The sequence below is a fragment of the Narcine bancroftii genome, chromosome 6, assembly GCF_036971445.1.
Source record: "Narcine bancroftii isolate sNarBan1 chromosome 6, sNarBan1.hap1, whole genome shotgun sequence".
Lineage (NCBI taxonomy): Eukaryota > Metazoa > Chordata > Chondrichthyes > Torpediniformes > Narcinidae > Narcine > Narcine bancroftii.
The window spans coordinates 123,999,745-124,024,829 of NC_091474.1; the positions used below are offsets into that span (position 1 = coordinate 123,999,745).

The following is a 25,085-nucleotide window of genomic DNA, read 5'->3' on the forward strand; positions in this document are numbered from 1 at the left end:
CTGCATATTCCCTGCTCTCAAGATTATCTCTCTGGTTTTGATAGAGCCAGATGTTCAATGCTTGACACATCCAGTCATCCTCAGATCCGAGCTTTGGCCAGTACACGGAGCTCCCTTTAACCGGGCTTTTAACCCATTCTATACAACAATACCTGACCATGGTCAGTTTGTCCTTTCCACGGGTCCTTCCCGTGCCCCACTCAGATAACATCAACCCAAGCGGGCTGTACGTAGTTATCTGATTCTCACATCCTTTACCAGGACTCTCTTCCTTGCTACCCACACTTCCCATATTGATAGGCAAGTAAAATTCCTCTTACCGAGTTCCAGTAGCAATGCTCTAGCGTGCTTCCTTCCGTCGTTTGTTCTCAATGCCTCTTCTCGGATATCACTCGCTTCTTCCACTGACCAGCCACCCGTCGTCCGTGAGTCCAGCTGAATCAGCTGGGGTGCACCTACTCTCGTCGTCAGGCACCCTGTCAGTGGAGGGAGTGTGATCCCGGACGAGCCCCCATTTGTTACAAACAGAATTACCTTTAAAGAAATTGCTCGAGACAAAAATTGAGAACAAAGTACATTTATTATACAACAATGCAAAATTGGGTGCTTCCCCTTACCCTGGGAATACACACATACACTGCGGCTCACCCAACTTTTATACAGCTTATCTCAGTATAGGAATAACCCCCCCCCCTTACATTCTTCTGCCTCCTGCTGGAGAGGTTTGGCATTAGGCAATCCTGCCTACGTGCTGTTTCTGTGCACTTGGAGGACCAGGGGGTATCCTGTCGGTGTCTTCTCATGTCATTATCCCCATTGTCCTTATTCACAACCTTGCCCTTGTCCCCATTCACACCTTTCCTACTCTCAGAGCAGTCCCTTCATATACAGAGTTCGCTAATCCTGTCTAGGGTTTACTAATTAAATATGCATAACTTGATAAATCTGTGTATGGCTTACTAATTATATATGTAGAACTGGCTAATACTGTCTAAGGTTTTCTAATTATTTATGCAAGCCTTGCTAATTCTATCTGGGGCTTGGAGACCCTTATCTCGTTCAGACTAACTCTACTTCTATCATCAATTGTCTGTCCTTATCTCCTTCAGTTAGTGAACTTGCTGATTCTCTAGGAGATTCTTATCTTACTCAGACAGTGTCAGCTTCCTGCCTTCTAATATCCATGTCTCATGTTGTTTGTACTGGCTTCATTCATTTACTTATGTATCAATTTTATTTTCTTCATTTCTTCATATTGCAATATCAATTTTTCTCATCTCTCACACAGCCAAGTCTAATGAAACAGGAACAATAATCCTTAAGGCATTGCAAACATGATCACTTTCATTACATCTCCCTTTCTTAAAACAAAAGTAGCTTACTTTTAACTAACATGTTTTTTTTTGTGTAACTCTGCAATTTTAACTTTAACACCAGGATCTTACATTTTCATTATTATCAACATTGTTAACATTTTAAAACTTGTTTTGTGTATTCACATTTACATACATTAAAACATAGAGTGAATAAGATACCTCTGAATCGGTTAGGAGGATTCATGTGTCTTGAAGATCTCCTGATTGATTGTTCTTGAATTCGAGTTGTTGCCTCAGACAATGTCTTCTTAGCTGTGTATTCAGGTTGTTCAATATTAACCATCTTTCCATCGACTGTGGCTGGTCCCATTTGAAGATCTTGACGATCTCTTTGTAGAACACCACCTTCGTCTGGCTGAATGGTGCAATATTTTAGTTGGACTTCACTAAGGACAGCTTCCTTCTGAGTCCATAAGCTTGTTTTGTCTTTTAGCCTTACTTGGTCACCAGTGTGCAGTTCTGGAAGGTTTTTTTGTTCCTCTGTCAAAGTTAATATTTTTGCTTTTCTTTACATTGTACTTTGAATTTCCTCACCTTCTTCCCCTCTTGTTTTTAGGAAGTTCTCCTGAATGGGTAGGTTTGATCTTAGCCTACATCCCACACTCGAGCGGCGTGGTGTAGTATACTAGCATGCTCTGATAGAAGTTTGTTCCACTGTCTTTTACCTTGTACATCAGTCTTTTCACTGTCTGTACTGAATTTTCCATTCAACCATTGGACTGTGGAAAATGAGGACTTGAGGTGGTGTGTACAAAATCCCACTCTTCGGCAAAATGTCGGAACTTTAAAGTACAAAACTGTGGTCCATTATCTGTTTAGACCTCACTTGCCACACCATGTCCAGATAATATGGCTTTCATACCTGTTATTACAGCATCTGCAGTGGTGATATTCAGTCGACACACCTCTGGATACAGGGAGTAATAGTTTGTGATTACAAGATAGTCCTTCCCTTGACATTTGAATAGGCCAGTGCCTACCTTCTGGTACAGTCTGTATGGTGCTGGGTGAGGCTTTAGTGGTTTTGCAGGATTGATTGCTTTATATTTCTGGCGTATTGTATAGTTTGACACTTCATTTGTTATATCATTGTTGATTTTTGGCCAGTTCATCACCTCTTGTGCTCTTTTCTTTCACTTTTCGATTCTGAGATGTCCTCCATAGATCATTTTTAGCATCTCTTTTCTCAGACTCTTTGGGATAAGGATTTTAATTCCATTGTAGATGATGTCTTCAACCTCTGATAGTTCCATCCTGCTGTTCCAGTACACTGAAACTTTAGGTGAGCAGTCCTGCTTCATGTTGGGCCATTCATCCAAGAAGTTTTTCTTCAGTGTTTCATCTTTGTTTGTCTCTGACTTCATGAGCTCCATTTTTGGATCTGATATGGGCATTACACTTATGATCATGTCCACGAACGCATTCACCTCTTCATCCATTTTGGTGCCTGTGGACTCTCTCGTGTTATCAGCTCTAGACAACGTGTCTGCTTTGTACATTAGCTTACCTGGAGTGCATGCCACATTCAGTGTATTCATTCTTTGTATTTTAAGTGGACATTCATTTAATGGCTTTTGGAACAATGCAATCAAGGGCTTATGGTCAGTCTCTACACTGATTACTTGTCCTGACACAAACTAATGAAACCTTTTACAGGCATATGTGATGCTGAGCAGCTCCTTTTCAATTTGAGCGTATCGTGTTTCCGCATCACTCCGTCATGCTTACGCAGTGGGTTTCCACTCATCATATTTTTTCGGGAGAACTGCACTGAGCCCACTATGTGATGCATCTGATGATATCTTGATGGGTCTCGCTGGGTCGTAAAACCTCAGAACTGGTTCCTCTGTGAGCAATTTCTTTAGTTCCCTCCATGACTTTTCATGCTCATGATCCCACTCCCATTCAATGTTCTTTTCTGTTAGTCTTCTCAATGGAGCCATCTTTTCTAAGAGGTTGGATATGAATTTACCCATATAGATGACCATTCCATTAAACCTCTGTATGCCCATTTTGCATGTGGCCTTGGCATGTTCCCAATGGTGGACACCAATCGAGGGTATGAATGAAAGGGTGTGCAGTCATCAGGGATTGCTCTATGTATGACGCTGCTATCAAGGCATTGAAGGCTAGGTACCTGAATTTGCAGAACGAGGTCCTAGTGAGTCACTGACTCACCCTATGTTACCAGCGGCCAGGAGAGACCATCAATGACTACCTGCTGGATCTGTGTACATTTGCCAATAAATGCAGGTATGAACCAGATACAGGCTGCATTCATGAGGAAGAACAGATCTGGGACACTCTAGTCACAAGGGTACACTCGAGGTACATGAGGCAGCGACTGCTCAAGTTGGGAACGAAGGACCTGGCTAGCCACGTCGAGCTGGCCAAGAACGACGACCTCAAAGCCAGTGATCTTGCTCACCCAGCTGAGCCTTTCCAAGGACTGGCTGCTCATGCTACTCCTCCCCTAACAGCTGCCGCTTCCCTTGCCAGGGAGTGCTTTTTCCTGCAGCAAGAGCCAGCATCCCCGATCTCATTGCCTCACAAAAGTCTCAGCGTGTTCCCGTTCTAGCAAGAAAGGACATTGGGTGAAGATTTTCCACATGAGGGGAAGCCTGGGGAAGTCCGCGGCCTGCACCACTCCTGGATCCGATTCCAGTCCCAAGCAATCTGCCCCAAATTCACCTGATCCTGTTTGCTGCACGACACGCCAACAGAGGATGGCGGTGAGAAAATGGGTGAAAAGGCACGGTGGCCATCTTGCCGTTACCCGAATTCAAACTCGGTGCCCTCATTGTCAGTGGAAGAAGGAGGGCGGCCATCTTGCTGTGCCACAAGGTCGACAACATCTTGCCCACGTAGGGCAACCCAGGATGGTGGGGACCACTCAAGTGAGGAGCATGGACTCTCCAGGTACCAGGAGACAATAGTCCTAGATCGGGTCAGACCTTGCCAGATCAGCAACTATATAGTTACTGTAAAGGTAAATGGACATTCCACTAAAAGCCTAATCGACACGGGATCTACTTAAAGCTTCATAGACTCAAGAACTGTGCAAAAATACATATTGAAGATGTATCCTTCTAATTACTGCATATTTCTTGATTCTCCATCGCATTCAACAACATTGTATGGTAAACCTGTCATTTGAGGGGGGTGGATTTTTGTAAATTTCACTTGTATATTCTTGATGAACTGTGTGCTCTGGTGTTTTTGTGATTGGACTTCCTGTGTCACCTTAAAAGTGTGACTATGAAGTATTCTGCTCCCCTCCCCCCCATGTAATGGTTCAGAAGGGAGGGCCCCTAAAATCAGAACCCACAAGCAGCCTCATCGCACTGAATATCGACTCCCCTCCTCTATTACCAAATCGGTCTCCAGACTGTAAGCCCTTTGCTACTAAGAGCAGGAGGTACAGCACAGCAGACCGAGAGTTTATAAAAAGCTGGATGAAGGTACCATCGAACCTAGCACCAGCCCATGGAGAGGGCAAGTGGTAGTGGTAAAGGGGGGAAACAAGTCCAGGCTAGTAATTGACTACAGCCAAACTATTTTCAGTACATATTCCTGGAAGCATACCCCCCTCCCTTGTATTTCGGACAAAGTGAATGATATCACGCAGTATCGAGTCTGTTTGACCATCGACCTGAAAGCTACCTATCACCAGCTGCCAATCCGTTCTGAGGACTGTCCATATATGGCATTTGAGGCTAACGGTTGTCTCTATCAATTCCTTTTGGTATTACGAATGGGTTCCTATCTTCCAGAGGCAGACGGACAGATAATGTCAACATCTGTGACCACACCTTGGAAGACCATGATGCTAACCTCCAGAGTTTTCTCCATATAGCAAAAGCCCTGAATCTCACTTATAACTCCAGCAAGAGCGTGTTCAGGACTAAACAGCTGGCTACTTTATGTTAAACTTTATATTGTATGTAGATATGTTTTATGGAAGATAAAATGTGGCAGGTTTCTTTAGCTTAGGTCACATATAGATACAACCACTTCAAAACAAATCTTATTAAAAATGCTGGAGCTCTGTTCAAGCCAGACAGGCCAGCTCTGAGTGCCTTTGCAAAATCTTTGAAGAGTGCCTATAGGGACTTCACTAATGAATTTTTGTTTGGAAAGCAACAGGTGAAATAACTTAGAGGATTAGGTTTGGAGTCACAGTCTGTCAAGTTCAGTAGGCTGTTCTAAGAGGGTCGTTTGGGTTTGCCAGCAGAGAGAGTGAAACAGGCTTTTCTCTGAGAGAGGGAGAGAGAGAAAATTCAATTCTATTGTTCACCAGCAGCAGTTTGGACTGGAACAGGACAAGCTGGCAAACTTATGGAAAATCCCATTTGGAAGATGGGTTGTGACAGCGTAGTTCAGCCTGGTCAAAACCCTTGTAGTTCATGCAAGTGGAGAGGATTGGCTGCCTAATGTTTCACTTGAAATAAGCGAAGCTAAAAGGAACTCTGTGGTGACCTGAAAGAAAGAGGTTTTCATCTGGAAACCCCTGATGGGGTGTCTTGGGTAAACATTTTAGATTGGTCAGTGTTTGAGCTACCAAAAGAAAATAGACACACACACACACACACACCAAGAGCAGTTCAATTTATACAAGTCTTTATTACTAAATCTAAAGCTGAATTCACACTACAATATGCAAGCCCTTCCCAATTATACTTATCAATGCCTGGACTCGTCCCAACTGCCGAAGCGAGGCAATGACTGCACACTTGTAGTAGGTTGTCAGGGAGCCAGTAGCAGCTTCTCCACCTCCCTCGACTGGGACGTTAGCTGGACTCTAGAAGTTCTTCTTCTTGCTGAGAGATTTTGTCACCTCTCGGAGACTCTCAAACTTTAGCAGTGGGACCATGGCTTATATTACCCAAAAGTTGTTTACTTCATAGCTTATCTCTTTGAACAAATGATTTAATTATCTTCAAGGTCTCCTGACAGTCTGTGACCAACTGCATCTCTGGGCCTCATGGTGGATAGATGTGTTTACTAATTGATATGCATCCCTGGGCCTCATAGTGCAAATTAGATTATGTCTGAACTGCATCCTGGGCCCCCATGGTGGAATTTAGGTGTGTCTACTAATTCATATGCATCCTGGGCCTCATGGTGTAAATTAGATTATGTCTGCTGATTCTAAAAACAAAGCAGGTTCTAAGCCTTGCAGAAGCAAAGGCTGCAAAAGTAAGAAACACGGTTTAAATCTTCCATTGCATGGGGCAAGTTTTTTTGGCAAGACATTGAAGTGGCTGATCTGAGATTGGACAGTGAACCAAATAACTTTTCTGAACTTATACCTACATTACATGCACGTGTGCTTAGAATTAGAAGGGGGTTAAATAATAAGTTAAAGTATGATCCTGTTTTCATGTTTAAAGATAATTAAAAGCAACTTTTGTTTAAATAACCATTTGTCTTGGTGAATATCTATTACTGTTCATAGCACTATCCTTGGCTATGTGGTGGAGAATGGTATCAATGGCCCCCAATCCCGATAGGATGCACCCGCTGTTAGAGCTTCTCATCCCCAGGACCACAAAGGCTTTGAGGAGATGCCTAAGGTTTTTCTCATATTACGGCCAGTGGATCCCTCAGTATGCTGATAAGGTTCACCCTCTCTTAAAAACCACTAATTTCCCCCACTTGGCCTGAAGCCCAAACGACTTTTAACTACCTTTGGAACCACATTGCGAATGCTGCCATGCACACGGTGAACGAGAATGTACCTTCCCTAGAGAAAAGTAATGCTTCGGATGGTGCCCTTGTTGCTACCCTCAACCAGGCAGGCAGGCTGATTGCATTCTTTTCAGGGATGTTACAAGGCCACGAGCTCCAGAACCCATCAGTGGAAAAGGAGGCTCATTGTAGAAGCCGTAAGGCACTGGAGACACTACCTGGCTGGTAGAAGATTCACGTTCCTCACTGACCAGTGCTCAGTCTCATTCATGTTCAATAATGTCAATAGGGGAAAAATCAAGAATGACAAAATTGCTTGGTGGAGGATCAAACTCTCCACCTACAAATATGACATTGCCTATTGGCCAAGAGCCCTTAATGACCTTCCAGATGCCTTATCCAGATGAAGCTGTGCCTCTGCACACACTGGCCAACTGCAGTCTATGCATTATGAACTCTGCCATCCAGGGGTTACCTGGATGGCTCATTTTGTCAAGGCGTGCAATCTGCCCTACTACAGGGAAGACGTCAGGGAAATGACCAGGCTTTTCCAGGTCTGCACGGAGTGCAAGCCGCACTTCTACCACCCTTTAAAGGTGCACCTGATGAAGTCATCCAGGCCCTTAGAACGGCTTAGCATTGATTATAAGGGACCTCTCCCCTCCACGAATGGGAACACCTTCTTCCTCTCTGTCATTGACAATTACTCCCACTCCCTGTTTGCCATACCATGCCTGGATACGAACACCTCATCAATTATGAAGGCCCTGGACTCCATTTCCCCTCTGTTCAGGTATCCCAGCTATATTCAAAGCAATCGGGGCTCATCCTTTATGAGTGTCGAGCTGCATCAGTACCTGCTGGTGAGGGGCATCTCATCCAGCTGGACTACTAGCTACAACCCTCGGGGGAACGGGCAGGTTGAAAAGGAGAATGTTTGGAAGGCTGTCAAACTTGCCCTGAAGTCAAAAGGACTCACATTGGCAGGATGTCCTCTTCATGGCGCTCCATTTCATCTGGTCACTACTATGTACCGCGACCAGTGCTACTCCTCACGAGCTCCTATTCACTTTCGAAAGAAGGTCGGCATCAGGATCTACACTCCCAGTCTCGATCACTACTCCTGGTCCAGTCCTTCTAAAAAACTACGCGAGGAGAAGCAAGACTGACCCCCTGGTGGAAATGGTGAAAATGCACCACGCTAATCCCATGTACACCTACCTGGAGTGCCTGGATGGCAGGGAAGACACCATCTCCATCAGGAACCTATCACTTCCAGAACAGATCATCCATCGCCTCAGGTGTCCCTTTTTTTCTGAAAGCATGTTCTCTGTCTTCATTCACAGACCCTAAATTCTACAGGAAGGGTTGAATGCAGTGAACTGGTATTCACTGGTTGGGTGTTGTGCTGATGGCTGGCCCCACCTCCTGGCTCTGCCCAAATCTAACCCTGGTTTCCTGCCTAAACCCAGATCCCTTCTGAAGACTACTGTTGAAACCTACCCTTAGTTATGCTAAGTAAAGTGTTTGTTCTCCCTTCAGTCATGAGAGCTTTTATTCAAGCCACATGGTGTTAATTGGATATGATAAGGGGAGAGGTGAAAATTGATTATATCTGTGCAAAAGGAGACAGGGACAAGGGAGAGAGACAGAGCTGGGGGGAAGGTGACGGGGGAAGAAGTGAGGGGGGCGTTTAACGAAAGCTACAGAGGTCAATATTAATGAAACCTGTTTAGACAAGTGCGCCCAGTTGGAAGATGAAGTGTTGTTCCTCCAAATTGCAGGTGATCCGTTTGAGAGTGCTTGAGACCGTGGACAGACATGTCGGCAAGAGAATGGTGCGGGGTAATTAAATGGGAGGCCACTGAGAGATACACATTTTGTTAGACAGAGCCAAGATGATCAACAAGGCAATCTCACAGTCTATCAGTTGAAGACGCCCTGCAGATTCACAAGTGAAAGGCTCTTCATTTGAAAGGACTTTTCTGGGACCTGAATGGTGGTGAGGGAAGAGGTGTGGGAGAAAGTGCATCTCATGTGGTCACAAGGGTAGGTCCTAAGGGAATGATTGGTGAGGAGAGAAGAGTGAATAAGATACAATACAGTAACTGATTTACAAGACAGTATCGTCACTGTGCAGTGACGGTGGTAAAAGACTGTTTCCTTGCAGGACAGAGACATTTGTAAGGGTCTATGACTATTCTAAAGGTTTTTATACTTGTTGGATAGGTCTGTGCTGCCACAGTGTGATAGACCAATGTATATAGTTACAGTATCTAGAGTGTAATGACTGTGCTTACAGCGATTGGCTGAGAGCTTAGCCACACCTTCTGTCTGGGCCTTAAAGGGCTGTGTCCCTAGCCAGGTCGGATCATTCCGGACTGGTCGGCCACCTGTGAAGAGCTCCTGTCTTTTGCTAATAAAAGCCTTGGTTTGGATCAACAAGTCTTTGGTTCTTTTGATGAGCTCTACACACAGTTCAGTAAATGTTGTACATGTCTGTGTTCTTGCAATGCAGTGATTGTTTTACAACAGTATGTCCGAACAGTGTAGTAACTGTTTTAAAACTCTGGGTCTTTTTAGTAGGGTGCTTCCAAGGCACCAACACCAATCCTCCTATGGGAAGGATAATTGGCGAAGCGGCAGGCTCTGCCGGTGCACCTGAATGTGCAGCCGCTTAGGGATAGGCTGATGACGTCGCAATGATGTTGTCAGCCTGAGACGCAGTAGGACGAATTTTAAAACACTGACAGTGTGCAGGCAGAGCATTGTAGACATGCTCTCATTTTGGTATAGATTGGAAGCTTTCAGTGAAATCAGTGAGCTTAAGAGGATCAGGATAAAGTTCCACACAGTGCTGGATCACAACAGGAGGAGTAGCAGCAGATGTTTGGAGTGACAGTACTTCAAGCAATGCCACAATATCTGGGGTACTAGCTGCTCAGCAACACACTTGAGCATAGTTACTGCTCTGGAGAGCCCTGATTCCCCAGTGTCCATCGCAGAGTCATCTCAGGCTGTAACCAGCAGCACTGTTGGAGGAGACGCACAGGTCGAGGAGGTACAAGTCACCGCTGATAATTCCACTGGCATGGATACGGATGTCCCGGAGAGAGACAACAGAGAATTCATTATCCGTGGAAGAGCAAGGCGGGACTGTCACCAGAGCAGACAGGTATATTATCATTGAGATTTTATGTATTGAAAAGCACATAATTCTAATGTTGATGCCCTTTTCCTGATATGACCCACAGTCCCCAGTCCCAAACACAAGCGTCAGAGGTTGAAAAAGGCTCAGCATCTCTCTAAGGAGTTGGAAAGTATGATGACAGCACTTGACAAGGAGGATGTATAGAGAGATCACCCCTGTGTGCAGAGATGACGCTGGAGCAGGAGAGAGCAATGCTTGCCAATCTGAGGGAAGCGGAGGATTCAGTGTGCTGGTCAGAAGAGGACAAGCAGGTTCAGGCGGAGACTGGGTTGTCATCTGCGCAGATGCAACTCAGTGTTGCAATGGACAGGCAGTCCTCCATTTTCTAGAGAATGGTCATGAGAATGGAGACTCATCAGCACTAGTACTTGCAGCCCTACAGTTCCCCTCATCCCATGTACCAATCCCCTGCCATCAGCATGCCGCATCATTCCACACTGGCATATTATGGAAGTCGCCACATGGAGTGTAGTTAAATGGCAGCGTCAATTAATGGTTCCCCCCCCCACCACCTCATTCCTCTCAATGCTTGATGTGTTTGTCCGATGTAACTACGAAAGGGAGTAATGTTAAAGTGCGTCATTCTTGGAATGAAACACTGATTTTTGCAATGTGCTGAACAATATATAAAGGATTAATGCACTTAGCAGTGCGATATTGTGGGGCCAGGTTGAGGTGTTACTTTTTTGCACTGGGTTTTTGTCCATTCAATAGTTTACAGCTAGTTAGTGGAATAGATTGAATTGTTATGTCAAGTTATTATCTTCCTCGAATATTTATGAAACCAAACAAGTGCCATGGAAAACAATTTTTATTAAATTTCGAACAGGCCGAGAAGCCTCTTGCATTTCGTTTCAATCGCATTTGCTTCATGAGCTTACAACAGATAAGACGCTAGGCTGCAGGATCATGTCACAGCATTTGGTGTGGTTGTGGGTTTGGTGGGTGGGAGGGGCATACCCCAGTGACAGTGGCAACCCCTGAGACCCCTCTCCCCTTTACAGGATGGAAATAATCACAGCACGGATGGTCTAGTCTGGTGTCCATGGCCCTACTGATCATTACAATTCTGGCAAGTGGGTGCAGGGGGAACTATTTGAACAAATGTCCACTCTGGCAAAAAGTTATCCTTGTTAAGCTCACATATATTGTGTAGTACACAGCAGGTAAACACAACATCTGGAACAAAAGCAGTAGAAATACCAAGATGCTTGGACAGGCACTGCCAGTGGCCTTTTAGACGAGCAAAGGCATGTTCCACCACTATCCTTGCAGAACTCAGGGCTTTGTTAAATCTTCAGTGCTGTGGATCCAGTACTCGGTGTGCGTGAACCCCTTCATCAGCCATGTTCTGAGGGGGTATGCCGTGTCGCCCTTAAGATGTGCTTGGACCACAACTCCATTAACATCTTGGGACACCTGTGGTCACAAAAATGCAGATACGTAGTTAGTTCACCAATCTGGGTACACACTGATCTCCATGCTGCATGCCTGTGCATCTTGGGACCTTCCAGTGTTACTTTACACCGCTGTCCGCTGCTGTGGCCTGTGGCAACAGCCACATGTGGCAACAGCCACATGTCCATTGATACTAGAAGCATGACGATAAGGGGCTTTGAAGGGTGCACACTCATGTCACGTGGGAAGAGATATCCGGCTTGGTCTTCTGCCTTTCTGTACAGGGGAGAGTTGGCAAACACTTATGTATCAAGTATGTGGTCAGGCCAACCTGCAAGCACATCTGTTAAGCTGTTACATGGAAAACAGAGAGTAATTATGGACATGAAGATGTAAGATGACAAATGTCAATGGCTTAAACGCACCAGAATTTGTGGTCAATAACTGCATGCAGAACAACTGAGTGCCACCCTTTGCGATTGTAGTAGGTCGCAGTGTCCACAAGGGGGGAAATAATGGGAATATGAGACCCGTCAATTGCACCAGCACACATTGGGTAGCCTCTTTGCACCAAGCCATCATTTGTTTCCTGGAGATGTGTTCCACTTGGCAGGGAGATGAAACGCTTACCGAGGACCTTCCTCAAAGCTCCCGTCACCTGCCACACCACCATGCACACAGTGCTGACACCTTTTCCAAAGATGGTACTATGAGAGATGAGTAAAACTAATATGAAAATATGAAAGATGAAGAAAACTAGTATGGATATATGTGTAATGAATAAAGCCAGTATGAATAGGATAAGGGTAGATAATAGAATGTAGGAAGTAAAGCTAGTCTGAATAAGATAAGGGTCTTCTAGCCTTAGACAGAATTAGCAAGTTCAGCATATAAGAAGTTAGTAAGCCCTGAGAGTCGGGAAGGTGCGAATAAGGACAATGACATGATGGGACACCGACAGGATACCCCCTGGTCCTCCAAGTTCACAGAAACAGCACGTAGGCAGACAGGATTGCCTAATGCCAAGCTCATCCAGGAGGCAGAAGAATGTAAGGGGGAGGGTACTTCTACACTGAAATAAACTGTATAAAAGTTGGGTGAGCCCCAGTGTATGTGTGTATTCCCAGGGTAAGGGGAAAGCACCCAACTTTGCACTGTTGTATAATAAATGTTCTTTGTTCTCAATTTTTGTCTCGAGCAATTTCTGTGAAGGTACTTCCGTTTCTCACAAATAGGGAATCGTCCGGGATCCCACTCCCTCCACTGACAGAGTGCCTGACGATAAGGGTAGGTGCACCCGGGCTGATTCAGCTGGACTCATGGATGACGGGTGACTTGTCAGTGGACGAAGCGAGTGATATCCGAGAAGAGGCATTGAGAACAAATGACGGGAGGACATTAAGGAAGTGTGCTAGGAATAGTGTGAGAGATGAGAAAAAACTGATATTGCAATATGAACATGAAGAAATGAAGAAAATAAAATTGATACATAAGTAAATGAATGAAGCCAGTACAAACAACATGAGACATGGATATTAGAAGGCAGGAAGCTGACACTGTCTGAGTAAGATAAGAATCTCCTAGAGAATCAGCAAGTTCACTAACTGAAGGAGATAAGGACAGACAATTGATGATAGAAGTAGAGTTAGTCTGAACGAGATAAGGGTCTCCAAGCCCCAGATAGAATTAGCAAGGCTTGCATAAATAATTAGAAAACCTGAGATAGTATTAGCCAGTTCTACATATATAATTAGTAAGCCTTACACAGATTTATCAAGTTATGTATATTAAACTAGTAAACCCTAGACAGGATTAGCGAACTCTGCATATGAAGAGCCTGTCTGAGAGGTGGGAATGGGGACAAGGGCAAGGTTGTGAATAAGGACAATGAGGATAATGACATGAGAAGACACCGCCAGGATACCCCCTGGTCCTCCAAGTGCACAGAAACAGCACGTAGGCAGGCAGGATTGCCTAATGCCAAACCTCTCCAGCAGGAGGCAGAAGAATGTAAGGGGGGGGGGGGGTTATTCCTATACTGAGATAAACTGTATAAAAGTTGGGTGAGCCCCAGTGTATGTGTGTATTCCCAGGGTAAGGGGAAGCACCCAACGTTGCATTGTTGTATAATAAATGTTCTTTGTTCTCAATTTTTGTCTCGAGCAATTTCTTTAAAGGTAATTCTGTTTCTAACACAAGTAAGAGGAATTTTACTAACCTGTTAGTTTGGGAGGTGTGAGTAGCAAGGGAAATAGACCTAAGGAAGGACGGGACGATCAGATACCTAAGCAAAGTCCGTTAGGATTAATGCTATCTGATTGGGGTGCGGGGAGAACCCGCGGGAAAGACAAACAGACCATGGTCAGGTATTACTGTCTGGAATTGGTTAAAAATACCCGATAAAAGGGAATTCGGTACATTGGCCAAAGTTCGGATCCGATGAGGACTGGATGAGTTCCAGTACGAAGTGAAAGGTACCACGCGACATACAAAAGTGTCTCCTCCACTTGTTATCATCAAATTTGGATCCCCTGGGATCTGTCTAACTGCCGTAGAGTGCAATTTGATCCCCTGGGATCTGTTTAACCGCCGAAGAGTGCAATTTGTTAACAGAGCTATTTGGCTGAGAAGCAGTGTTCACCATTGTCAGCGGTGCCTATGCTCTGCATCCCTTTCCACCTCTAATTGCCACCTTCCTCTCCACAATCTCTGCAGAAACCATTTCCTGATCGCAATACGAATGTCAGGCCTCATGGAGGAGATCAGAGTTTCAACAGCATTAATAGCCTTACCAAGGATTTGGTGTATTTCAGCCTGAACACCGACACAGGCTCATAACATTATATGTATTTCCTTTGCCTGCTCAAGATCTCCCATAATCCTGGGCTCTTCTGCTTTGCCCACTTCAATTGACGCCATGTCAGTGGGCAGAGCTATGGCTCCAGTTGGCCATCGTCCATGTGCTGCCAGGCACCTCTGGTTGAATAGGCCCTTTCAGGTGGACCAGCCAACAGGGATGACACCTGAAAGGTGAGTTAGCACTTTAAAATCCACTTCTGCCACCAGCCTCAAGGTGGAGCGTCCTCCTGAAAGTGTCGACCTTGACTGTTCTAAGGACCCTAATGTTTATATGACTTCTTATATCTTACAGAGGGTTATCTGCTCTAACAGGTTTATAATTGGCGGTTGCGGCCGGGAAACGGGGCGGAGCTGGGAGATGAGAGGCCGCTCTCTGTGCTCCGCCGTCACTCGGACTCGGACTCCTCCCCTCCTCTTGGCTGCGCGTATCTCGGGCAGGTCGGGGCGCTGCATAGAAAAGCAGACAGTAGCAGCGACTGTGTTATTGAGCAGAGAGCGGAGTGAAGAGGCATCATGTCAGGCAGAGGGAAAGGAGGTAAAGGACTGGGCAAAGGCGGAGCCAAGCGCCACCGTAAAGTTCTCCGTGATAACATCCAGGGCATCACCAAACCCGCCATCCGCCGCCTGGCTCGGCGTGGCGGGGTCAAGCGCATCTCGGGGCTGATCTACGAGGAGACCCGCGGGGTGCTGAAGGTTTTCCTGGAGAACGTGATCAGGGATGCGGTCACCTACACCGAGCACGCCAAGCGCAAGACGGTCACCGCCATGGATGTGGTGTACGCTCTGAAACGCCAGGGCCGCACTCTCTATGGCTTCGGCGGCTGAACTGCCTGCATTGTCCCTGCATCAACACAAAGGCTCTTCTCAGAGCCACCCACCCCCTCACGGAGAGAGCAGCCCCTCGCCACGTTGGCATGAAATTCATTTCCTGTCCTCGTTCTCTGCCCTTGCCCATAGATTTCCCTTCATTGCTGCTTGTCAGGGCTCGTCTATTTTACAAACGTGACCTTCGGCCGATAGACTTTCTCTTTGGAAATTACTAAGATGATGCGCGAATCCGTCGACACCGGTTACCCCCCCCCCCACACCAAACTCTGGTCCGGGAACACTCGCTTGTCTCGTCTCCGGCTGAGCTGAAGCCCCTCAAATCGGCTCCGTATATTCACACACAGAGCTGGGGATATAATTAATCGACATTTCCAATGGTATTTATAAGAACAAATGGGCCGCACGGTTGGCGAAGCGTTGAGCGCGACGTCTTGACGGCGCCAGCGATCGGGACGCGGGTTCGAATCCCGCGCTGTCTGTCAGGAGTTGGAACGTTCTCCCCGTGTCTGCGTGGGTTTTCCCGAGGACTCCCGTCTCCTCCCTCCTTCTAAACGAACCGGGCTGCAGGGTAATTGGGTGTAAATTTGGTGACACAGACTCGTCGGCCGGAATAGCCTGTCACTATGCTGTATGTTTAAATTAATTTAAAATATTCAGCGAAACTCTAGATTCCCTGAAATTGGCGGGCGGTTTGAAAATAAAGAGCAGCCAATCAGACTGCAACCTCTGAGCCGCGTGATGGCGGAAGTCTGACCCGCTGTCAAAAATATCCAAATGTGGCCAGAGATAACATTGCCCGGCCGCCCCAGATCTTCAAACTCTCTCCTTTCTATCCAGTTGATGACAGGATGCAGCCAAACGCTGCCTTAAAATGTATAATTGTAATCTGCTGATGTCAATCAGAATTCCTGGGCGTATTGAACATGGAACAACACAGCGGAGTTCAGGCCCTTCGGTCCTCGATGTTGGCAAACAAGTCAGCAAAAGGACGCAAGGTTGTTCCGAACAGGATACAGACGGTGATGGAGGGATGACGGGCTTGCGATGGAACGTCACTTCACAGCAGGGGACCGCAGCAGCCGCCCTAGATCAACGCTTGGATATGTGATCAGGGAGCTTCCAGCCAATGCCAGTATTGATAGGAGTCGAGACATGAGATGGTAATCAGTTGGTATGTCGGGGACAGCATTGTCCCATGGAATTTAATCCTAGTGAGTCCATGCGCATATATTTTTTGGAGGAGCAGAATGGCCCTGACGGATGAACAGAGGGACCTTGGCTTTGAAGTCAATGACCATATTTCCTAGAATAGATCCAGCTGCGTGAGGGATTATGGGCAGGGAAGACAGACATGGCTCTGCAGAGTTTTAAGACGCAGAGAGCGGACGTGAAGGCCGAAGCGGACTGTTGAGGTTGTCAGCCCGCACCGGTGGCCCGCTGACGGCTACCACTGTCCTGTCGGCTCCCGCCGCCCCTGCCTTGAGGGGTCATGGAGGGAGAGGGGTGAACGGGGAGATGGGTCACAGGCTGACGTCGTCATCAGACGCCCCTAACCTGCCGCTTGGAGCGGCTGGATAATTATAAGTGACGGAGGACCTATCCCCGAGAAGAGTTGCAATTGGTACATTCAGAAAGCCTTGTCTCTAGGTGAAAGGGCGGAGACTTTGTCTCGGGTAATTTCTTGCTTGAAAGGGAATGATTCTCTCCTGTAGATTCTTCAAACTCGGTGTTTCCGCATTCAAGGCAGGGACTGCCTTCTGTTACTGGAGGCGGTCGGGGTCTGTGATTGGTGGCTGTGACATATCCAATGAAATTGTTTAGAGGAAACTCTTGCTGTTCATTCGCCAAATGGACCAATGATACACGTTGCGTCCCCATTCCCTTATTAGCATAGCATGAGGGCTCTGCCTATTTAAACCACACTCGTTCTTTCTTAAGTTTATTTCTGTGTGTGTAATCGAGAGAAGAAATGCCTGACTCGAAACTAGCGTCCAAGAAGGGCGCCAAGAAAGCGGTGTCTAAGCCAACTGGCAAAGGTGGCAAAAGGCGCAGAAGGTCGAGAAAGGAGAGTTATGCCATCTACATCTACAAAGTGCTGAAGCAGGTTCACCCCGACACTGGGGTCTCCTCCAAGGCCATGAGCATCATGAACTCGTTCGTCAACGATATTTTCGAACGCATCGCGGGCGAAGCTTCCCGCCTGGCCCATTACAACAAGAGATCGACCATCAGCTCCCGGGAGATTCAGACCGCCGTGCGCCTGCTGCTGCCCGGGGAATTGGCCAAACACGCCGTGTCGGAGGGGACAAAGGCGGTGACCAAGTACACCAGCTCCAAGTAAAGCCCCCACCAAGTGCCGACGACTCGAACCGAAAACAACGGCTCTTTTAAGAGCCACTTCCAGTCTCACTGAAAGAGTTCTCCGAATCCCCCTGCGTGGAATTGGAGCAGAATGGGCTCTGGTTCTATTTGTTTCCGGGTTTGTGGAATTGCCGACGTGTTTGGGAGGCTGGTGTCACTGGCGATCTCATCCTCGTATCGCTCCTGATTTCCTGCCCCCTGGACTGACGGTAAATTAACCCTCTACTGATTTTGAAATACTTTACCCACGTTTTTACAACCAGAGCCGATTAATGCAACTAAAAGTTGTTGATAACGTTATTAATTGCTGTGTTGGCGACATTTTAACTGGATTTCCCCGTATTGTAACAGCTGATCAGATTTCTACTCGGGAACATTATTGGATTGAACCTGAGAGTCTGTAGGTGCTGTTATTGCATTAAAAACATGAACCCGTTGGAGTAATACAGCAGGTCTCGCAGCGTTCACAGCAGGTAAAGGTATAACCAACATTACAGGCTTGAGTCCTTCAATATGCGAGTAAAAAGCAGGCAATGTCTTGGCGCTGCCGTCTCGGATCCGCCTGCAGTTTGTAAACAGGAGGTGTGTTTGGTGGGGGGGGGGCGGAGGGCGGATGCGCTCATTTTCCGGAGAAATTGTGGGTATCGAGGTCTGAAGCGGGCCAGAGACAAATATTAATTCAATTAAGGGAGGCCGTGGGGGACGGTGGTGAAGGAGAAACATGAGAAGGACAGATCCAATTTATTCTGCGCTACAAAGAGAATGGGGTGTGACAAATGCACTCCCACAGCTGCCGTTCGTCCTTCCACACACTGAGTGGCCCTGAAAAGAGCCTTTCGGTCTCCGATCGATGATTGTCCGCTTTGCTGCTCTTGGGGCTGGCGGCTCCGCTGCCTTCCTTGGACAACAGCCCGGTCTGGATCTTCAGCAGCACCGCGCCCTGAGCGATGGTCACCACTGCCAGCAGCTTGTTGAACTCCTCGTTGTTGCAGGTGTATCGGGGTGATGCGGGTCTTCTTGTCTGGGGCCGTGTTGCCGGCAGCTCGAGAATTTCAGCCATCAGATACTCGAGCACAGCACCCAGATAGACCAGGGCTCTGGCGCCCACCCGCTAGGCAGCGTTCCCCTTTCTCATGAGCCTGTGAACATGGCCCACTGGGGAACTGCAGTCCGGGACGAGCGAGACTTTGCCTTGGACCAAGTTTTGCCTCCTTTCCCTCGTCCCACACAGGCATTTTCGTGAACTCTTGCAAAATGAATGAGGGAATCCTCCCGCACTTGCCCTCCCTGCAGGTTCGTTGGGGAAGGGGGTAGAATACGGAGTGCGCTGCTGATTGGCGGAGCAACACTTCATCTCATTGGTGACCGGCGGCTCATTCACCAATGAAAAGTGAACACACAAAAAAAAGTAACCGGCGGAAAATAAGCACCAATGACCAAAGGACATGAAATTTCAAAATGTCGCCAAAGTAAAACTGAAAAATAGGGCCGAAAACACCAAATTCCTGACAGATATATTTGAACATGAAATCCCTACTTCGCCGGGCGTTCGCTCCGGACCCACTCACAAAACCTACGGAGGGAAAGAGATAAACTGTGGGAGCCACAAGTCCCCCCCACCCCGTTCAGAAACAACTGCTGCCCCTCAACAACAAATTCAGTCAGAAACTTAAGACTCTTACTTTTGTACGTTAGTGATTTTTTTTCTCAGTATTCCATGTCTTTATTTGTGGAGGGTTGAGTCAATTTTTTTTGCATTACCAATACATTGTATTGCCTTGTCCTCAGGAAAAAGGATCTCAGGGTTATGTGTAATGTCATGAACGCCCTCTGACAATAAATCTGAATCTGAGCCTGAGTTCATTCTGAGATGAGAGATGCCGCAAATTTCATTTCCCATTTCTTTGAACATCTACAAAGACCGGAAAGAATGCCAACTCACAGAATATGGTTGTGGTCAATCTTTGTGGCAATGGAATTAGATTATAGACAGAATGCTCTTCACGGGACATTGATGTCACACTGAATCTCCTCATGAAGTATATCCGCCGGTGAGCCTTTTCATGATTATATCGACAAGGAGGCACCGGGTCTGATCATCAGAGATGTTGATACCAGTAAATTCATAGTTCTTTCTCTCCATTGATGATCACTCAATGAGGCCTGGGTATGTTCTTGTTTTCTCCTGCAGGAAAGGTTCCACAGAAGGTGAAGATGGTATTGACTGTACTGACTCCAGGGCTGAGGAACATCTAAGGTGAGTTCCAGCAGCTGGGGTCAGGAGGGCAACGATAATTATTGGATAATAATTGGAGATTGTTGACAGTGAGGAGGGAAGCTGGGTATTGATGGGCTTGGCAGGTGAACAGACAGGAGGTAGTTCAATCTAGAGAAGAGATGTGATGAAGGGAGAGGCCAAAGAAGGCCAGTAGATACCCATGAATGGTAAGGTGTCATGGAGTGCAGAGGGACAGTGGGAATCTGCAGAGAAAACTCATGTATCTCTGAGGGAGTGGAATGAGTCAAGTGAACACACTACACCTGGGTTCTCTGGAGGGCAAGACAGAACACTAGTGCAAGGATGACCTGTTGGAACTGGATAAGCACACGTGAGCCACAGTGACAGAAGTGGGAAATTAAGGATGATGGGTGGAAGGAAAGAAGGAGCTAAGGAAGTTGTTATTTGATGGCTGGGACTCTGAATCTCAATGCTTGAGAGGCCAATGGAGGGAGATTTCCCAACACCAGAGCTAGAGGAGCATCTGATGATCCCAAATCAACTAGGCTATTGGCCAACAGTGTGGAGGGGGGGGGGGTGCATGGGGTGAGGGCAGAAATATGTGTGAACAGCAGGGTGCTGCAGACTCAATGGCCTTGCTCTGTAGTGGAAAATGCCAGACTATAATTCTCAGGATTCTTTCAATTAACTTTGTTAATTTAGACAACCACATCTGCTATTTTCCGATCGTAAAGCACCTCTTGTATGACCAAGGAGGACTCAAATATCATAGCCATTGCCCTAACTATCTCTTTCCTCCATTCCACACCCACCTAGGGTTATCGCGTCCAGCCCTGTGGACTTATCAACCTTAATGTTTTTAAGAAGATCCAACATTCCTTCTTCCTTCATTTTGTCTCCTTTATATTTAAGCAGTGCCACCTTCATTTTTGTCTTCCTCTTCTTCATATACTCTTTGAATGCCTTGGGGTTCTCCTTAATTGAATTTGTCAATGCTTTTCATGCCCGCTTCAAGTTCTCCTACGTCCTTTCTTAGCTCCTTCCTTTCTAGTACATAATTCTCAAGAGCTCTTTGTGCTTTCTATTTCCTAAATATAATGAATACTTCCTTCTAATTCTTAATCACCTATTTTGTCAAACACGTTGTCCTTTTCCTATAATCTTTTCCCTGGTTTAATGGGACAAACCTATCCTGAACCTGATGCAAGTGGTCCTGAAACATCCTCCAGGCTTTTCCTGTGCTTTCTTCCATGAACATCTGTTCCCATTTTAATCCCCCTAGTTCTTGTCTCAGCCCATTATAATTAGTCTTTACTCAATTGAACACTTTCCCCATTTTACCTGCTTTGTCCTTGGCCATAGCAATGCAAGTTCAATGTGTTTTTGTCATTATCACCAAAATGCTCCCCCTCAGAGAGTTCAGGCACCTGAGCAAGTTCATCACCCAGATCAAGATACAGTATGGCCCCTCCTCTTTCTTTCTTTCTTTTTATTATTATTATAATTTATAAACACATACAGTTCAAAGAGATATGAAAAATACATAGTAAATAATGAATTAATACAGAGATATTAAACAATAATATTGCAGAATAAACCCCTCCTCTAGTCAACAGTTCCAGATACTGTGTCAGAAATTTTTCTTGGACTTAGCTGACAAATTCTGCCCCATCTCTCACTCTTGCAGCCAGTCAACATGAGGGAAGTTCGTATCTCCCATAACAACAACTCTGTAATTTCTGCACCATTCCAAAATCTGCCACCTTATCTGTTCCTCAGGGTCCTGAGGGCTAATTAGGGCCTATATACCTCTTATTTTCCCCCACACCAACTCAGTTGACACTCACTCTGCAGCATCCTCCTTTTCTAAAGCGGTGATACTATCTCTGACCAGTAAAATACTATTCCCCCACCTTCTCTCTGACCTCCCATCCAATTCCTTTTAAAACACTTAAACCCCATTACCTGCATCAGCCAATCCTGTCCTTCATCCAGCCAAGTCTCTGTAACAGCTTCAACATCATATCTCCGCATGCTAATCCATTCTCATTGTCTTCTTTATTCCCAATACTCCTTGTATTGAAATAAACACATTTCAAACCCTCCACTGACTCCATTAATTTTGTCTCCCAATTGAACCATCCTTTCCAGCTTCTGCCCTATTCTCTGCCTTTGCATTCTAGTTCCCACCCCCTACCAAATTAATTTAAATCTTCCCCAATAGCTCTAGCACACCTGTCTGCCAGGGTATTGGTCCCTCTCAGGTGCAGCCTGTCTTTTTAGTACAGCTCATACCTTCCGCAGAAGAGATCCCAATGATCCACTGTACCTGTACCAACTCTTCAGCCATTTAAAAACAACTCTTCTACTTTTCCTCTCAGATTCGATAACCTGCCAGGGAGCTCATTTTAATCCATCCAAACTCAGTTAGTAATTAGAGAGAGTTTGTGCAGTGTCACTGACATGACCAAGATGGCAGCGTCTGAAGCAGCTCCTGCTGCCAAAACCAAGGCTCCCAAGAAGAAGATGGCTGCCCAGTGCAGGACAGCTTGTCCCATATTGGGTAATCTGATCAATAAAATTGTGACAGTGTGCTGCGATTTCAGAGGCATGTCCTTCTTCACCTTAAAAAAGGCTCTGGCTGAGTCATGCACATCAAGATGAACATCAAGTTGAATTTGGAAACTGGTGCCTTGGTTTAGATACTTAGTAGTATTGTTGGCCCACTTCAAGGGAAGTAAGAAGGAAACAAACATGACAGTTCAAAAGAAACCAGTGGCCAAGGCATCGAAGACCAGGAAGGCAGTAGCAAGAAACTGGCCAAGAGACCAGTGACCAAGAACTCTCCGTCAAAGAAACCTGCAGCTAAAAAATCTCCCACTAAGAAACATGGCACCAAGAAAGCAGCAGCTAAGATGGAATAGAAGGACAATAGGCTGGAAAAGGAGTGCCAATCAACCGGAATCCAAATACAAGAAACTTTCAGTGACTGGGGCTCTTTGAAAGACCTTGCCCTCGGTCCCCTCTTGAATCCTTTTTCTGATACCTGATGGCTATCAGCCAGTCTCCAGCTCCCCACAGCTTAGCCCCATGCTAGTCTGCTACCATGGTCACCTTCCTGTAGAATTGTCTCCCAGTCTGTTCCTTCTCAGTGGGGATGTTCTCTCCTTTCTGCTGCCCTGCACCATCAGAATATACAACCCCTCATACTTCCCTACCCAGCATTGAGATTATCATGTAATTAATTGTGTTTTCGACATTTGTCGACCATGTATCTCATGTTAACTCAATCTCTGATGATCAGAGGTTGCCTGATGAGGAAGGGCTAGGTTCAGCCATTGAGGTTTTAAAAATTGTGGGTTGATTCCAGCCAGCAGTTATTCTCAAGATGATCTCCGTTCTCTTACCCGCATAACTCTATATTAATGCAGGAACAGTAAAATGAACTGGAAACCCTCTGGGTATAGTTGTTTATCCTCAACCTCAAGTAGAGTGGAATCCCCACAACTCTAGCAATGGTTCAGGAAAATTGCACTGCATATTCAGACACGGTGGTGTAATCTGAAAATTGACTGGTAATTAAATGAAGTTGACATGATCTGAATAATAGTCAGGAATGTCTTAATTTATAAAAAAATGTTATCCTCCAACAGTTTTCTGAAATTGGCGGTCGATTTGAAAATAATCTGCAGCCAATCACACTGCAGCCTGTGAAGACTTCAGCTCCAGTAACAAATTTGGGCATAGATAATATTAACCCTGCCCGCCTCAGATCTTCTGATTCCGCCAATCGCAGCTCTGGGACACGATGATTGCCATCTCTGTTCCAGCCATTCAGAGACATGGGCGGAGCCTCACGCATTCTTTATAAACCGGCGCTGAAGCTAAGTTTTTGCAGTTGCTGATATCACACTGTGTTGAAAATATTGAAAAGAATGGCCCGGACCAAGCAGACGGCGCGTAAATCGACTGGAGGGAAAGCTCCTCGCAAACAGTTGGCCACTAAAGCGGCACGGAAGAGCGCTCCAGCAACTGGCGGAGTGAAGAAGCCTCATCGCTACAGACCCGGTACTGTGGCTCTGCGGGAGATCCGGCGCTACCAGAAATCCACCGAGTTGCTTATCCGCAAATTGCCTTTCCAGCGCTTGGTGCGGGAGATCGCTCAGGATTTCAAGACAGACTTGCGCTTTCAGAGCTCGGCTGTCATGGCCCTGCAGGAGGCCAGCGAGGCTTACCTGGTGGGGCTCTTTGAAGATACCAACCTGTGCGCCATCCATGCCAAGCGGGTCACCATCATGCCCAAGGACATTCAGCTAGCCCGCCGCATCCGCGGGGAGCGTGCCTGAACTTGATCGCACCGAGGACCACAAACGGCTCTTTTCAGAGCCATTATCCAAGCAGAGGAAAGAGCTGTACCGTGGCTGTTCGTTGTCCTGTATTCATCGCCTGGCCCTAATTTTCTATTTCCCTCCAAAATTTTCTGCATAAACATTATTTTCAAGAGCACGTCACGTAATTAGTCGTTTTGTGGTAGCATTACCCACGCAAATATTCATTACAAACGCATGTATTTAAAACTTTCATCTAGTTTTTTCTTCACGCATAACGAGATGAGATAAGCAGCTTTTATCTTTGAATGCAATCAACTTATCTACAAAATAAAGCAAAGATAAACAAGGTAAATGATAATCTCAGACTAATACCATAAGTCGACAGGTACAAAGTACAGAGCAGGTTGTTAAAGAGAAAAAAAAGGTGACCATGTAATTCAGTGATTGTAGGAAAGGTCTATGTCATAGTAGTACAGTGACTTGTAAGTCTGTGGCCTCACAGAACAGTGACTGTGTCAGGGCCAGGGTCCCTTGAGTACAAGGACTGTTGTAAAGGGACCGGATGGCCGACTCCAGCTCCTCATTCTCATGTTTTTATGACGACTTCACATCTTACAGAGGGTTCTCTGCCCTAACAGGAACATCACCGTCGGCTCATTGTCAGGGAGCTCATTTCAATCCATCCGTATTGAGAAAATCCTCTCAAATAAACCGCGTGCATTATTCTCGGACACAGTTTCGGTTTGAGTGCTGATAAACGGTAGTTAATTGGCGGTTGCGGCCGGGAAACG

At 46.2% G+C, this 25,085-nt stretch overlaps 5 protein-coding genes across 6 annotated transcripts in view; 4 read left to right on the top strand and 1 right to left on the bottom strand.

Annotated features, from left to right (window-relative positions):
* The first annotated feature begins 14,924 nt into the window (after nucleotides 1-14,924).
* Nucleotides 14,925-15,605, top strand: LOC138737583 (histone H4). The gene has a single exon (XM_069888244.1). It carries the CDS (start codon nucleotides 15,049-15,051, stop codon nucleotides 15,358-15,360), a length of 312 nt encoding a protein of 103 aa, XP_069744345.1. The 5' UTR covers nucleotides 14,925-15,048; the 3' UTR covers nucleotides 15,361-15,605.
* A 1,717-nt stretch (nucleotides 15,606-17,322) lies between these two features.
* Nucleotides 17,323-18,208, top strand: LOC138737584 (histone H2B 1/2-like). The gene has a single exon (XM_069888245.1). The coding sequence runs from the start codon at nucleotides 17,333-17,335 to the stop codon at nucleotides 17,702-17,704; it is 372 nt and encodes a 123-aa protein (XP_069744346.1). The 5' UTR covers nucleotides 17,323-17,332; the 3' UTR covers nucleotides 17,705-18,208.
* A 171-nt stretch (nucleotides 18,209-18,379) lies between these two features.
* On the bottom strand, nucleotides 18,380-18,963 carry LOC138737585 (histone H2AX-like). Its single transcript, XM_069888246.1, has one exon. The coding sequence runs from the start codon at nucleotides 18,782-18,784 to the stop codon at nucleotides 18,476-18,478; it is 309 nt and encodes a 102-aa protein (XP_069744347.1). The 5' UTR covers nucleotides 18,785-18,963; the 3' UTR covers nucleotides 18,380-18,475.
* Nucleotides 18,964-19,895: 932 nt separating this feature from the next.
* Nucleotides 19,896-25,025, top strand: LOC138736435 (histone H3). The gene is made up of 2 exons (XM_069885963.1): nucleotides 19,896-19,981; nucleotides 23,617-25,025. The coding sequence occupies exon 2, from the start codon at nucleotides 23,899-23,901 to the stop codon at nucleotides 24,307-24,309; it is 411 nt and encodes a 136-aa protein (XP_069742064.1). The 5' UTR covers nucleotides 19,896-19,981; nucleotides 23,617-23,898; the 3' UTR covers nucleotides 24,310-25,025.
* The window catches only part of mlip (muscular LMNA-interacting protein), a 186,951-nt gene continuing 186,434 nt past the window's right edge, over nucleotides 24,569-25,085 (top strand). For both annotated transcript variants that reach the window (XM_069885960.1, XM_069885958.1), the window contains exon 1: nucleotides 24,569-24,641. The gene's annotated coding sequence lies outside the window, so the exon portion shown is untranslated. The remainder of the gene's footprint in view (nucleotides 24,642-25,085) is intronic.

Coding starts and splice junctions, on each gene's coding strand:
- LOC138737585 (XM_069888246.1), bottom strand. CDS start 18,784: ATGGCTGAAATTCTCGAGCTGCCGGCAACACGGCCCCAGACAAGAAGA.
- LOC138737583 (XM_069888244.1), top strand. CDS start 15,049: ATGTCAGGCAGAGGGAAAGGAGGTAAAGGACTGGGCAAAGGCGGAGCC.
- LOC138737584 (XM_069888245.1), top strand. CDS start 17,333: ATGCCTGACTCGAAACTAGCGTCCAAGAAGGGCGCCAAGAAAGCGGTG.
- LOC138736435 (XM_069885963.1), top strand. CDS start 23,899: ATGGCCCGGACCAAGCAGACGGCGCGTAAATCGACTGGAGGGAAAGCT.